At 35.0% G+C, this 15,932-nt stretch overlaps 1 protein-coding gene across 2 annotated transcripts in view; it reads left to right on the top strand.

Annotated features, from left to right (window-relative positions):
• Positions 1-14,547, top strand: part of LOC148951647 (protein DVR-1-like) — a 29,570-nt gene extending 15,023 nt beyond the window's left edge. The window contains exons 1-5 of one of the 2 annotated variants that reach the window (XM_089090405.1): positions 2,386-2,497; positions 5,334-5,466; positions 10,585-10,694; positions 11,853-12,187; positions 13,337-14,547. In XM_089090405.1, the coding sequence (XP_088946531.1) occupies positions 2,399-2,497; positions 5,334-5,466; positions 10,585-10,694; positions 11,853-12,187; positions 13,337-13,562 (903 nt within the window). In that variant the 5' untranslated portion in view covers positions 2,386-2,398 and the 3' untranslated portion in view covers positions 13,563-14,547. Of the gene's footprint in view, positions 1-2,385; positions 2,498-5,333; positions 5,467-10,584; positions 10,695-11,852; positions 12,188-13,336 lie in introns of those variants that run through there. The other variant, XM_089090406.1, reaches the window with a different exon arrangement.
• Positions 14,548-15,932: the final 1,385 nt, after the last annotated feature.

Here is a 15,932-nt window from a genome sequence, read left to right as displayed (position 1 = left end):
AATGACCCCTTAATCACAAAGCCCCTTGATTAGAATAAATATCTCTGGTGAAAGTACAAAAGAAAAACTTTAGCGTAAAGAGCGAGGTAATGACTAGGGAACAAACCCAATCATATACGCAATAATTTCTGTTCATTTTAAGTTGTGATGTAGCTCCTTACTTTCAGTTGATTTTTTTTCATTTAATTTCTGATCGTTTTTTAAATAATTCTAGGAAATCTGGCTCCCCCTTCATAGCTATGTCCCTTCCCCCATAAACACTTACTCCATGAAAAGATTCTCCCACGTAACCCCAGACCCCCCACCCAACTACCAGAAAAAATCCCCCTGAAAACCCCTGACTACTTCCCAATGACCAATGCTATTTACAAACATTGGGCAAAGTTCATAACTTGCAAACTTTCCCCCGGGGACTAACTTTCCCCCGGGCGATAATCTAGGACCACTGGGTTGATACCACCACCCCTGGGAAAAAAAAACAAAATAAAAAACAAATAAACAAAAAAAAATAAACACGCATCCGTGATCTTTCTTCTTGAAAAAAAATAGAGAAATATATACAATACAGCTGAACGTATCCGCGAGCTTTCTCCTGGCAAAAAAAAAAAAATACAAAATTCCACGTTTTTGCAGATAGGAGCTTGAAAGTTCTCTAGCAGGGTTTTCTGATACTCTGAATCTGATGGTGTGATTTTCATTGAAGTTCTATGACTTTTAGGGGGTGTTTTCCCCTATTTTCTAAAATAAGGCAAATATTCTCAGGCGCGTGACTTTTAATAGGTAGGACTAAACCTGATGAAACTTGTGTATTTGAAATCAGCACAAAAATCTGATTCTTTTTATATATCTATTGGAATCAAAATTCCGCTTTTTAGAGTTTCGGTTACTATTCAGCCGGGTAGCTCCTTACTTATAGTTCGTTATCACGAACTGTTTCAAATAACTGGATCTCCCCCATGGAAATTCCTAAACTCTGGTAAAGATATAACCCCAGTTACTCGCCAAAAAGGGGTTTATCAAATACCATGTGACTGTGGCAACTTTTATGTTGGTAGAACCCATCAAAATTTATAAAAACGCCTACAACAACACAAAGATGACATAACTAAAGGTTTAAATTCTAATAGTAGAAATATTTCTTTTGATTCTGATGCTTTAAGTAGTCATATATATGATAATCCTAGCCATAAAATGCTTTTTGAAGAAACTTCCCTTGTTAGCAATGATTTAGGCATAAAACAGGTAGTTCGAGAGGCAATTGAAATTGAAATCAAAATAAATAGTAATACTTCTTTAAATAGAGATTTGGGGGAATATTAGCTTAACGCCTTATATGCAAATTTAATTAGAAATGATTTAACTAATTATATTAAAAAAAAACAGTAAATAATTCCATTCAATCTGTTACGGATAGACCTTCAAGGTTGGCTGCCAAAAAGGCAAGATTAGCTTTAAGAGCTTGTCTGTAAGTTGTTCCTTATTCCATTTGAATCAACTGTCTTTTTTCATTTCGCTTGATGTGCCAGTCCTGGTTGAACTTCCTTGAAGTAATGATGCTAGGGCTGTTTTGTAAATTTTTAGTTTTTACGATTGAATTTTAATGTGAGTTTCCTTTTAATGTGAGTTTCGATATAACTATACAAGGATAATATAATTATATTATCCTTGGGCTTTGATAATATGTAACATTTTTTTTCCATTAAAAAAAACTGTTTTTAAGTAAGCAGAATCGAATTTTTTGGGGTTATACAGCCTCACCCCCCCCCCCCATAAACAAGTCCTCAAAAACCACCAGTGAGTCTTCACTCTGTCATATCTAAAGGCAATCAACTTGATCCTCGTCTCTTCCTGTTCTGTAATTTAGCAGTAAAAATTGAGGCCAGAACCCTTAGAACTTTAGTTTTTGCTCATTAAAATCAATAGCTCGCATATTCTGTATTTTTCGACATTTATGTGACCTCTTATTTGGTATTAGAAAGGTCACATAGCTACTCTGTAATTAGTACAATTTGGAATCATATCAAACATATTTGTCTATTCAAGTTGTAGTCACATGGTGGCAACAATTTTTAGAACGGCTCAATTTTTTTTGATAAATTGGCATTCTATCTTTATAGCCCCATATTTATCTTTTTCATATCGAACATTCCTGCCGACAGTTTAAACTTCTTAGAGACAGTCTTGTCAAAAATAATTCAACGGGAAATTCCTTCATTTAAAGGATTAGTAAGCAAAAGTATTTCTGTCTTAATTTCACGACAAGAGAACTATTCCTGGAAGTCTTAAAGTCCATTGGCCAGTTCTAGACTGGCCACTCCTTTGACCTGGTATATATAGAAAAGACATTAGTAAATTTTCATCATTTGTCTTACACTCTTCGGAAAATCGAATTTTGAGAATGAACAAATCAATCATTACGTTATTCATGTTTTTATTGGTTGAATTCAGTGAACTTGGAAGCATTAATGAATGCACTGAAGACTCAATCCAAGAAAAGGTATTGCTTCAAGTTTTCTTTGAACTATTGCTTGCTCAGAAATTCGATTTACCTATCCATGAAATATCGATGGGTGATTGTAGACGCACACTTTATAACTTGATGTTTAAAAAAAGTGCATAACCGAATAATGGTCACTGGGGGATTCAAGGGGCGGGGGGACAACCCCCTCCCCCCGTCAAGATTTTTTCTGTCACCCTCATTCCTTGTTTTTTTTTTCTGTTTTTATTCTTTTTTAAAAACAAATTTGTTCGTTTTGGTCAATCATTGACCCCTTTGTCACATTGCCCCCTTTCCCAAGATTTTACTTATTGGTGCCTTTGTCAAATTACCTTCCCCCCTAAGATTTTCCTCTAGTACTGCCCCTGACTGCGGTCGAACTAAATTTGCACATTTTAATCCGGGTAAGACATTTTGGGATCTAATTTATTAATTCTGGGATATATGAATTTAATTTTAAGCATTATTTACCAAAACTAGAACCAAAGGAGACGTACCGAGATACGGTTGTGAGTCAACTACGTCGTATGGAAAATATAAGCATATGTATGTTCACATACAGGGTGAATTTCTTTAAGATTCACCATGTGATTCGTCGACAGGAGCGTTTCTCAAACTTTCAACGTATGTAAATCCCCTCTTACAACCTTTGCAAAGCTGAGCACCTCTCTATGATAATAGATATATTTGAATAACAATTAACATGTATTTACTGTTCCTTTGTTTGGGCATAAACAAAATAACAGAAAAAAAGATATAATATTATTCATGAAAACATATAAAGAAAGTTACATTAACATTCGTATTTATTTGAAACAACTAGAAGGATATCATGTTTTTGCTGAGACTACACATCATAATAATTTGATTCGCTCTTTGTTAATTACGGTTCGACGTCCAATAGCCTGTTTCTTGCAATGTGAAAGTGCATATTCCCACAAAAAAAAGTGCATCACGTATCCTATCAAACTGCCCTCTTGCCAAACTTTGGAAAAGACTCTATTAAAGAATCCTAAACAAAATTTCAAAAAATCTGGGCACAAAACCTAATTTCTGGGTTTCAGATTACCTTTCCATAAAAAAAGCCTTTTTATACCCCCCCCCCCTTAAAAATAGAGGCTGTGTATAACTACTAGTACATATGTAGTCTACATGTTCGGCTTGTAGTTAATTTCAATTACAAAAAAATCAAAAAAGTGGGGGTAAAATGCAAATAACCTAAAATTTAGTGCCATTTTTATGCCATATTTCAATTTAGTGCCATATTTCAAGCCATTATTGGCTTGTAGTTGATCTTACTTAAAAAAAAATAAAACTAATCAGTAAATTGGGGGGTAAAATACAAATAACTTAAGTGCATATCTCTACGGTGACTAAACGTCCCCAAAAACATCCCAAAATCTACTTACGGTTTCCAAGAAAAATGCTCCAAGAATTTCAATTTCAGACAATAAGAAAACAAAGATGGGAAGGTTAAAATACTTAGAACTTAGTATTAGAAATAGAGGGCTTTGGTGCTTAAGAACTCAATTTTACAGCTTCTCGTTCAAAAGGTGTTCCTCATTTCCTTTATCGTGTGTTTTTTTTCTTATTTATAGGTATTAATATACCAATCAATCAGTACTTTTACTTTGTTTCTATTATCTAATTGTGTGTCAATTTTCCATTTTATCAAACTTGTCGGCTAGGATGAAACATTTTTGGCCTCTATTTAAGATTTTCAAGAAAAATATTTCATAAATTTCAACTTCTAAGACAATAAGAAAACAAGTATGGGAAGGTTAAAACTTAGAGCTTAGTATTAGAAATAGAAGGCTTTGGTGCTGAAGAACTCAATTTTACAGCTTCTCGTTCAAAAGGTGTTTCCGAAGTATAGTGCTTATTCAATCAATTTATAATAAATGAATAAACTTGATACGTGCCTCAGTTTTCCTTATTTTCCTTTTCCACGTTCCTCAGTTTTCCTCATTTTCGTTATCGTATTTTTTTTTCTTATTTATAGTTATGAATATAACAATCAATCAGTACTTTTGGTTTGTTCCTATCATCTAATTGGGTATCAATTTTCCATTTTATCAAACTCGTCGGCTAGGATGAAACATTTTTGGCCTTGGTTTAGGTAGAAAATTAGTAGTTTAAGATAAATTTACCTAAGCTGACAAAAATACATTTTTGATTGAAGGAGGTGTCCAGGCGCTCTTCCTCTTTTGGTTAAACCTTTGGATTTTTTTTTTATCTGAAGTAGTGAAAACAAACCGCAAAATACAGGGCAACTTAGTAACTAAAATGTTACATCATACTTTTGAAAAGTAGCTTTTCAAAAGATACGTGTGTTATATCACAGCCTTTTCAAAAGACATGTGTACTACAGCTTGCCTCATTAGCGGCAACTAAAAAAAAATAAGACATCATGCATCATCCATTGTAGAAAAGTGGCTCTCCTTGTTGCTCAAGATGGGTGACTGTAATTTTCTAAAATTAGATTTCCTGCTATGATGATTCTAATGGTGTAGTTCTTATTTCGGTTTGACTCTTTTTGTGGGGATACAGGCTATGTTAGGGAAATCCCACAAATTTATTTTCCCAATAAACTTCTATCACTGCGATGAATTGAAATAGTAGTTATCATTCTTAAATCGGCTTCAAATGACAGTTCTTTCTCACTTGATAGTCTTGTTTTCAAATGGTGTCTTTAAATCTTTGTTTACTATGGGCTAGGGCTCGTTCTTTCCTAGGCTCCATACAAGAGGACAACCGTGAAAATTCAGTATTCTAGATCTCGCCTATATTCGAAAATGAGTATTCCTACTGAAAAAACTTTAACAATATATTTCAGGTTCATGGAAGAAGACGTCCAGATCCTCCACATTTTATGGTGGAGCTCTACGAGCAAGCAACAAATGGTGGCGACGTTAATAGTCTCCCAAGTCCTTATAATGCCACTTTGATCCGCAGTATTCAGGGCAAAGGTAATCAAGCTTATATATGTCCAAGCTAGGGGAGTGGCTACAGTATTTTTATTGGGGGGCAAGAGGGGTCTCCATCCGGAGAGTCAAGGGACATGGGCTGTATAATAATTTTTTACCCAAATCTTTGGGGGGGGGGCTACCACCACCCTCCAAAACGACACCACTGTTCCAAGCTACAGTACAGTCACGCTGGGTGATTGAAAAGTTAAGACTTACGACTGAACTAGGTTTCTTTTGATGTTACAATAGAACTTACATGCCAAAAGCGGTGAAGATGTTAAAAGTAGAATTGCCAAGGCTCAGGGCGTTTTTTCGCAGTTTAAAAAAAGTTTGGAAAAATAGGAAAATAAGTCTGCAAACCAATATTAGAATATTAGAAGCTACAGTGATGACAGTCGTCAAATATGGCTCTGAAGCATGGGCGCTATGAAAAGCGGATGAAGATTTGCTAGATGTTTTTCCAGAGAAATTGCTTAAGGATTGTTCTGGGTACCCGGCTGACTCAATAGGTTGTGCGAAAAATGTGGTTCAATACCGCTCTCTAGCGCTATAATGAAAGAAAGGTTGAGGTGGCTAGGGCACGTTGTGTGGATTAAGGACGACAGATTGCCGAAGATTGTTCTTTTCGGTCAACCGTCTATGGCTAAACGGAAAGCAGGTCATCCTCGTCTGGGGTGGGAGGACGTCATAAAGAAAGATTTAAAGAAAGTAGAAAAAGAAAGTGACTGGTCAATCAAAGAATTATGCTGGAAACATACACTTAACTCAACTCACCAGACTCGGCTCTGTATGCACTATAGCTTCTGTAGTTGTGCCTATTTTCGCTTTTAGGTACATTTGGGACTATAGTTTGGCTCAGGCATTACTCTGCTATTGGTACATAGTGGAATCGAAAGCGTATGCCGGTTAAAAAAAGAAAGATTAAAAAAGGATATGCATACCATCAAATTCCTATAAGTAACATCCAAAAAAAATTCGTTTGAGATAAGATTTGCTAAGGTACATCATTAAATTATGTAATTTAAATTTTATCGTAATAAAAATTATGAAAAAGCAAATTTTTGTTTGTGAAAAAATAGCTGAAACCTGTTGGTCACCAAAGATAAACTATCGCAGGCACTATTCGCTCTTCATTATATTAAATAAAAAAAAAAATTTAAACTGAAAGTAAGGAGCGACATTAAAACTTAAAACGAACAGAAATTATTCCGTATCTTAAAGAGGCGGTCCCTAACACAATGTCTTGTTCTGTATATTACAGTTGTTTATTGTTTTAAAAAATGGATCTGTGTCAACGAGTCAATTTTTAGCGCAAAGAGCGATGCGTTGAGGAGGGGACAGTCCTGTTCATATACAAAAGAATTTCTCGTGGGTTTAATTTTTATTGTAGCTCCATATTTTCAGTTAAAAAAACTTTTTTTTTAATTTAATTTCTGATCGTTTTTACTTAATGCAGCTTTTATTTTGGCTCACCGTCAATTAATAAATAAAAAAAAATTGCATAAAAATTTTACTTTTCTTTTGCTAAATGGCTGTCTCTAAATTTGGTTCTGACGTAATTTACAAATTAACTTACGTAACAAACTTCTATATTCGTATATTTTTGTTCTGGCAAAAATACAAAGTTGCAGATTTTTGCAGATATAAGCTTGAAACCTATGTTATAGGGTTTTCTGATACGCTGAATCTGACTGTGTGATTTTTATTAAAATTCTTTCACTTTTAGGGGATGTTTCCCCCTCTTTAAAAAATCAGGTAAATTTTCTCGTAGCCTTTGATGAGTAATACTAAACTTAATAAAATCATATATTTAGAATCAGCATTATAAGCCCATTCTTTTGATACAGTTATTGACATCAAAGTTCCGTTTTTAAAAGTTTCGATTACTATTGAGCCGTATCGCTTGTTTTTTTTATTGTTTTTTTTTTATTACGTTTATTTTATTATGTAAATGATGGGGTTCTCCCCTTAGTCAATACCAAGCTCTTTACGTTAAAACTTAAAAAAAATTAATTAACAAACCCCTTAATCACAAAGGCCGTTTAATTATAATAGATAGCTCTTTTGAAAGCACTAAAAAAAACTGTAGCGTAAAGAGCGAGGTATTGACTTGGGGGAGAACCCCCTCATATACGTTATAATTTCTGTCCATTTTAAGTTCTAATGTTGTTTCTTACTTTTAGTTGAAAAAAACTTGTTTTTTTTATTTAATTTCTGATCGTTTTTTAAATAATGCTTGGAAATCCGGCGCCCCCTTCATAGAAATATCCCTTACCCCAAAGAAACATCCTCCGCGGAAAGATTCTCCCGAGGAACTCCCTCCTCCAGACCCCCCCCCACACCAGAAAAAATTCTTCCTGAAAATGTCTGTATACTTCCCAATATCCAATACAATATGTAAGCAATGGGAAAAGTTCATAACTTGCAGCTCTTTCCCTGGGAAGTGTGGGGGATTAAGTCATCCTAAAAGACTTATTTATTAGATTTTCGACTATGCTGAACAAAATGGCTATCACAAAATTTTAATTGGGTGACTTTGGGAAAAAATGAGCGTGGGAGGGGGCTTAGGTGCCCTCCATTTTTTTTGGTCTCTTAAAAAGGGCACCAGAACTTTTAATTTCCATTCCAATGAGCCTTCCTACGATATTCTAGGACCACTGGATCAATACGATCACCCCTGGGAAAAAGAAAAAAAATAAAAATAAGCACGCACCCGTGATCTTTCTTCTGGCAAAAAATGCAAAATTCCACATTTTTGCAGATAGGAGCTTGAAACCTCTACAGTAGGGTTTTTTGATACGCTGAATATGATGGTGTGAATTTCATTAAGGTTCTATAACTTTTAGGGGGTCTCCACCTTTTTCGAATATCAGCCAAATTTTCTCAGGCGCGTAACTTTTGATGGGTATGATTAAACTTGATGAAACTTATATATTTGAAATCAGAATTAAAATCTGATTCTTTGTATGTATCTATTTGTATCAAAATTCTGTTTTTTAGAGTTTCGGTTACCATTGAGCCGGGTCGCTCCTTACTTACAGTTCGCTACCACGAACTGTTTGATTTAATGAAAACATCGAATTTTTTCAACTGAAAAGAAGGAGGGAAGGCGTCACAGCATCTAACCGTCAGGACCACTAAAGTCAGGACATCGACAGAATCTGTCATAACATCCGACAAAAAAATCTGTCAGAACCTCTAACCGTCATAACATCTAAAATTTTAAACTTTAGTTTTTTGGGGTTTAGGGGAGGAGGTACCTAGGTTAGGTTAGTTTACGTATTTAATATATGCTATGCTTTACGCCCCCCCCCCCCAGATGTGCAAATATATAGCCGTAATTTGTTTCTAAACTATTATATACTTATTACTATTATATAAACTTATAAATTTTTTGTCGATGTCCTGACGGTTAGATGTTATGTCGTTTAGGGCTTGGGATGGTTAGGTGAAATGGTAGCACCCCAACAAGGAGCAACATTGCTCCTTGTTAAACTTAAAATGGACAAAAATTATCCCGTATACGAGGGGGGGATGTCCCACCCTTAATCCTTCTCTAAAGCTTTAAGTGATTTAAACAAGGTTTTTCTTTCTATTTCAACAGCCTTCGTGTTTCAGAAGTCGCTATTAAGGAATTTGGACAAAAAGTTGCAAAGACTTCTTACAAGAAAATAGGAAAATGTTAACCTAGAAACATTTTTGTACAAAGTGTCAAAAACAACTATTTGCATCGGTTCAATTTCGTTTTTACTTAAAAAACAATAATCAAAATTCCCAGATGAATGATCCCTCTTTTAATTTCAACAGCCATTGTCTCGATACAATCACCTGAAAAAAAAAAGCGCAATATCAACTCAAGGAAATTTCTAAAGAATTCATACTTGCAAAGACAGAGGAATAAAACTTATGTTTTTAGATTTGCGGATGTTTGAAGTCTTTGAAAGCGTAATTTTTATCTACGCCTTTTTCTTTTCTGAAAGTATGTCAGTTTTTCTATGGTAAAAGATTTTGATTGGCGGCTTTTTACTCGCAAACCCTACGTAATTAAGATCAGCCCAGGGGGTGCCCACTTTACATTGCCTAATACCTAGGTCGGATAGCCTTTTGTTCCGTCACGTACGGCACGCCGGAGCCATACCTTGTGTGGTACCTCACTAGCATATGCCACTTGCTATCGGGTGTGCACGAATTTTGAAAGAGGGCTTAGAGCCTTAAAAGTAAATTCTTTTATGTAAATTTGCTTTTCAAACTCTTTAGAGTTCTAGGTATAGAGTTCTCAGCGTTCCAGTCGAGAGTTCTTTAGAATCAAACTATTCAAAAGGATAGTTCTTTAGTTACTATTACTATCAACGAAAGTTTAATCATACAGAATGAATTATGCTTAATGTGAATAAATCCAAATGTAATAGACATTATACATACGGCTTTGAACTGCCAGCCGACTGGATATTTCAATTTTGCTCTTTGCTTATAGATGAAATGAAAACTTTAGGGCCGTTCTTTTGCACTAAGATTTTATATCTAAGATCTCACATCTTTCTGCAAAGATTTCCTTTCTTTTAACTCATCTTTGTTCAAAGATCTTACAGCTCACTGATGTTAGCAAAATGTGTGAAGGACGCCATCTTTTTGCCATATAGAACAATGATGAGAGAACTTTGATGATAAACTCATCATTAGGCTTGTTCTTTTGCACTAAGATCTTACATCTAAGATCTCACATCTTTCTGCAAAGATTTCCGTTCTTTTAACTCATCTTTTTTCTAAGATCTTACAGCTCACTGATGTTATCGAAACTGATGCTGCTCTCACTGATGCACTGATGTTAGCACATAGATGAGTAAAAGAACGGCCCTATTGTTCTTAGACCGCTGATCGGAGCAGAATGATGAAAGACGTTTGCAAAAGAACGCTATAAGATGTAAGATGTTAGTGCTAAGATCTCACTTTTAAGCGTTCTATGTCAAAAGATGTAAGATCTTAGAACATAGATGAGTAAAAGAACGGCCATTTTTTTACTTTATTAGGATTATGAACATTTTGGGTACACTGACGAAAACAAGTGATTTTAATGAAACTTGCTATTGCTTTGGATTACCATTATTTTCACTTTTTTAGGCTATTCTACTGGAAAAGTTAGTTTTGACTTGAGTTCACTGAAAGATGAGTTCCTTCTTGGTGCAGAACTTTACATTCAAAATGAAGGCAACTATAGGAACCAAGACCAGGTACTACATTGAGATTACCATAATTTCCAGGAACTGTAAATGCACTTGAAAAGCTGAGGGGCACTGACACAAATTGTATTTTTTCTTACAGGGTATTATCATTTAAAGAAGATGGCTGACCACTTGATAGGACTCAATTTTTCAAAATTAATCTGTATACTTCCAAATTTGACTTTCAACGTTAATGCGTTGATCAGAGTCAACGCATTAACGGAGACTAAGTTTTTTAATGATACTTAGTCTCCAAAGCAATAGTCCAGTATCTTAAAGACAGAACGTGATATCAAATACCCTGATGATGAAAGACCCTGATTTTAGAATGCCTCTGGCATTTAGGACAGGATTTTCCGTCAAAAGCGATTTCTGAGGTTTTTTTTTATCAGGATTGAGTTAGGCACAGTATTGCAGCCAAAGATGAATTTGATTATTTCATTATACCCCACCCCCTCCCCTCCACATAAAGAGTCATATAGTTATTTTTGGATTGAATGATGGTAACTTTTTTACGAGTGATAAACCTCAAAACAGGTCGAGTAGTTGGCCGACTGAAGCTGAGGGTGGGATTTAGAGCACAAAAATAGTAGGAAAAAGAAGGAAAAAAGAAATGTGTTTGTGCATTCTTCTTGCACATATTTGCTTAGTTTCATTATAGAATTAAAATTGTATTTCAATATAAAAACTTTTTTATTTCTGTTTCATATTTAATTAAAATAAACGCTTTTATATTATTTTACGTTTTTACAAATCTTTAATTATATATGGTCGGTCTCTTATTTATTCTATTTCTTTTTTTATCTTTTTTTTTTATTTTGTGTGGGTTTATTTTTTGTTCTGTTTGTTGGTTGATAAAAATGTTAATGGATAAAAATCAATAATGGAAACACAAAAGAGATTCAGTACTTAATTCTGGTCTATTATTCAATTTTCGAAATAATCTTATCTTATTCAAGCAAAAGTAGGTACATTAAAGCTGAAAATGAACAGAAATCCTCCTTTCTGTGAGAGAGAGAGAAAGAGAGAGAGAGAGAGAGAGAGAGAGAGAGAGAGAGAGAGAGAGAGAGAGAGAGAGAGAGATAGAGTTACCACGAACAGTTTGAGAAAAAATATTTTATAATATGCGTTTAATTAATTCCTTTAATTCATTTAATTTTATTACAGATATTTATAAAAGCACAGACACCAATGGGCTGGAGAAAAGTTAACTGCACACCAATTACATCAATTGGAGGATTGAGAGTTCTTGACGTCAAAGAATTAATAAATATGATGAACGGAAAGCTCGTTATCAAAGGTTATAAGCTGAATGTACGAAGTCAGTCGTATTTGGTGACTTATTCAGCACATCAGAAGAAAATGAAAAATGTGGAAAAAAGAGCAAAAAGAAGTATTTATTCATCCAGTAATGGATGCCATAAAATTGATATGAAAGTTGAATTCGAAAAAATAGGATGGGATTCCTGGATAATCTTTCCGAAAGAATATAATGCTTACAGGTAATCCATTTTGATCTTAGAGTTTTTTCTGTCTTCTTGTTATGTTGACGTTACTGTCTGAGCAGGCGACTGTCTGACTTTCTGAGAAAGTCAGAAAGAGAAAGAACAATGGGGGAGAGAAAGGAGGGAGAGAGGGAGACAGGGGATGGAAAAAGAAAGAATAATGAATAGAGAGATGGAAGTGGAGAGAGAGGCAGAAAGAGTCAGAGAGAGAGAGAGAGAAAGAGAGAAAGAAAGAGAGAAAGAAAGAGAGATAGCGAGAGAGAGTGAGAACGAGATAGAGAGAGCGAGTAAGAGGGAGAGAGAGAGGAAGAGAGAGAGAGAGAGAAAGAGAACTAGAGAGAGACAGATAAACAAATAGGGCAACAAATAGACGGAGATACAGAGGGGTAGGCAGAAAAGGAGAAAGAGGTAGCGTCAAAGAAAGCTGATATATGACTCGTTTCCTTGTTTGAGAATGAAGGTTTAATATCACCTAACTTGGCTGAGAGAGAGAGAGAGAGAGAGAGAGAGAGAGAGAGAGAGAGAGAGAGAGAGAGAGAGAGAGAGAGAGAGAGAGAGAGAGAGAGAGAGAGAGAGAGAGAGAGAGAGAGAGAGAGAGAGAGAGAGAGAGAGATAGAGAGAGAGAGAGAGAGAGAGAGAGAGAGACAGAGAGAGAGAGAGAGAGACAGAGAAAGAGTCAGAGACAGACAGACAGACAGACAGACAGATAGGCGAACAAACAGACGGAGATACAGAGAGGTAGGCAGAAAAGGAGAAAGAGGTAGCGTCAAAGAAAGCTGATATATGACTCGTTTCCTTGTTTGAGAATGAAGGTTTAATATTTCCCAATTTGGCTGTGAAACTAATGTGTTGGCTATAAAGCCAACTATGCTTTCAACAGACAAATTTCAAACAGATATTAGAACCTCCCTAGCGTCAGTTTTCATTTTGTTGAAAGATTTTGCTTAAGCAGCTCTTCGTGGTCTTTTCTTTTCAAAACTTCACGTCGGACATAAACTGTACGTTGTGGGGTGATGATGAGCTTGAAGTACTTAGATAACCTCTAAGAATATCCTTAGAATATCTTTAGAAAATTTCTGTTTATAATTGAAGATAAGAGACTCAAGTGAGCCTTAATTCATTCTTCACATGAAACGTTTTTTCTAGGTGTGCAGGGGCATGTGAATTTCCAATTGCCGAAGAGTTTCATCCGACTAACCATGCAACAATCCAAAGTGTTCTAACTCAGCTTTCTGACACAGACAAGATACCACCTCCTTGTTGTACTCCATTTAAGCTGTTGCCGCTGACAGTGTTATTTTACGACAGTAATGATAATGTTGTCTTAAAGCAGTATGATGATATGATAGTTGAAGAGTGCGGTTGTCAATAAACATATGGTTTCAGTTGGTCTAACAATACTGGTATGAACGGGTCACCTCTAGCGGAAAAAAACTTGGATGAATTCAGCTGAAGTGGTCAATCTATCTGATTTTAAAAGTGTTTATCGCAGCCACTGTATTGCTCCATATATGAATTTTTTCGCTCCTCTATATTTAGATTCAGGCTTTAATTTTTCTAAGATAGGGTAGTACATTCTAACTTAACATTAAGGATAACTCGGATAAACTTATTTCAGGAGTGTTCAAAAAATTTCAAAAGGAAATTAGGGTTTTAAGTTTCTTATTTGGCTATAAGTAAAAAAAATACTTTTCTGTATATTTTTGTCTTCCTTTGGAGGGAGGGGATGTTGAATTTTGAATATATACCTACCCCCTGGGCTATTGACTTAAACGAATTACTGTGTTTTGCCAGACATACACGCGGAAAAACTTGATAGGAAAATAGGTATCCAAAAATAAAAATAGTTATGTGGCGTCAGTTGAAAAATTTGCTGTTTGAGTAAGTACCTATATAGTGTTTTTGCTGAGTTGTTTTTGCTCAGCAAACATAAATAATTATAGCCACATAAATAATTACAGCCACATAAATAATTATGTGTACAAATTGACTGGGATGAACGTCTGAGGTTCATTGATCAATTTTAAGTTCAGTTCTAAACACTGTGGTCTATGAGAATAAGCAGCTTCATCTAATATTAGATTTTAGCTTGTTTCCTTTTACTTTCTGCCTTTTTTAGATTTTTCTATTGGCCAGCTTATATTTTCAATATTATATTCAATATAATTCAATTTTATATTTAAAAAGTGAGAATTTTTCAGTCATTAGTTTTAACTACATCTTTTAAAATTATACATGAATTCTCTGTTACATTTATAGTGATTTTTCAAGGGCTAACGTGCTTTTATTGAAGTAGCGATATTTGTATATGTATTGTCCGGTGTAACCCGAAGTGATTTTCTGTAATAAACATTCCATTTTTCAGAAGTCTTTTTGAAACTAATTATTGCTTCAGTCACATCAAGTGATAAAAGAAAGCGGTATTGGTGCGTTATATGGGCCTTTACAAGGAAACCAGTCACGAAAACCGCCAGATTGGTTATTTCTCAATAGCGGTCTCTTAAAAGGGAATGCAAAGAGTAGTTTTCATTGCGTTTACGATAACTGTTGCTTTTTGGGGTTTAGGGGGGAAGGTGCCTAGGTTAAGATATGTTACGTATTTAATATACGCTATTCTTTACCCTCCACCCCCCCCCCCTCTCTAATGTGCAAATATATAGCCCAAATTTATTTACAAACTATTATATATTCATCCTATTTTATTCTATTTCATTAGCATTAACCAAACTTGACTTTTTAGAAAGGCCCATATAATGCACCAGTACCAAGAGACTCAAGGCAAACCTCCCAAAAAAACTGGAGATGTTCTTATTAATAAGTATTTTTCATACATATTTTGTGCTTGGATCGAAATGGCACCCTTTCGAAACATATATCTACCCAAAATTGGCAAAGTATTTCAGCTATGATTTTGCACAAGACAATGATTAAGCTAAACGCCTCCAAATCATTTGAGTCATAGTAGAGGCAATATACAGTAGCGAAAGTCCTATACTCTCCATTGAAAATTTTGACACACATCTAAAACCATACAAGCTTCATGAAAATGATCGTGCACGCGCAATGACAAATGTTTCTGATGGAAAACCAAGTAGCAACTGAAACTATGGCACTGACGGTTTGGGAAACTTCCCATATTCCGCACTATGAAATGTGTGTCATGTTTGGATAAACATTCTCTACTGTATGTTACCTCTGCTGTTATCTGAGCGAATACTCTTAGAGTGAAGTGCCAGAGCATACTATAAGCATGTTATTAGCCAACGCCTCTTTCACACTTTTGTTTAAGTACCACTCAATTTTTAGCCATCATAGCCTACTTTGGACCAATCGGGACTGATTGTAAGAACAATGCACAACTTTTAGTCCGTGAACATAGAAGAAAAAAAGCAAATATTTCAGCTGAGTTTAAAGAGAGAATAAAAAAGCAAACGGAAAGAATAAACCACGAATAACATCAAATGACAAAAATTTGAAGTAAAAATCATGTGGTATGAAATAAAGCCTAAGTAATAATCGTTAGAGATTTTCGATACCAAACTATCTAAAACCTCTTTCACACTTTTACTTGGAGACTACTCAATTCCAAGCAATCCGTACTTTAGAGTAATCAGGACTACTTATAAGAGAGGAAGGGAATTATGATTAATAGGGTAAAAAACAGAAAAGAAAAACATCCTCGAGACCCTCTGCTGGCGGAAATGGGGTCAAATAGTTTTTCAGGCTTAGGGTTTCGTTTTTA

Source organism: Artemia sp. Qi Xiang Cuo, chromosome 6 (assembly GCF_049724085.1).
Source record: "Artemia sp. Qi Xiang Cuo chromosome 6, ASM4972408v1, whole genome shotgun sequence".
NCBI lineage: Eukaryota > Metazoa > Arthropoda > Branchiopoda > Anostraca > Artemiidae > Artemia > Artemia sp. Qi Xiang Cuo.
This window is presented reverse-complemented; position numbering and strand designations above follow the sequence as displayed.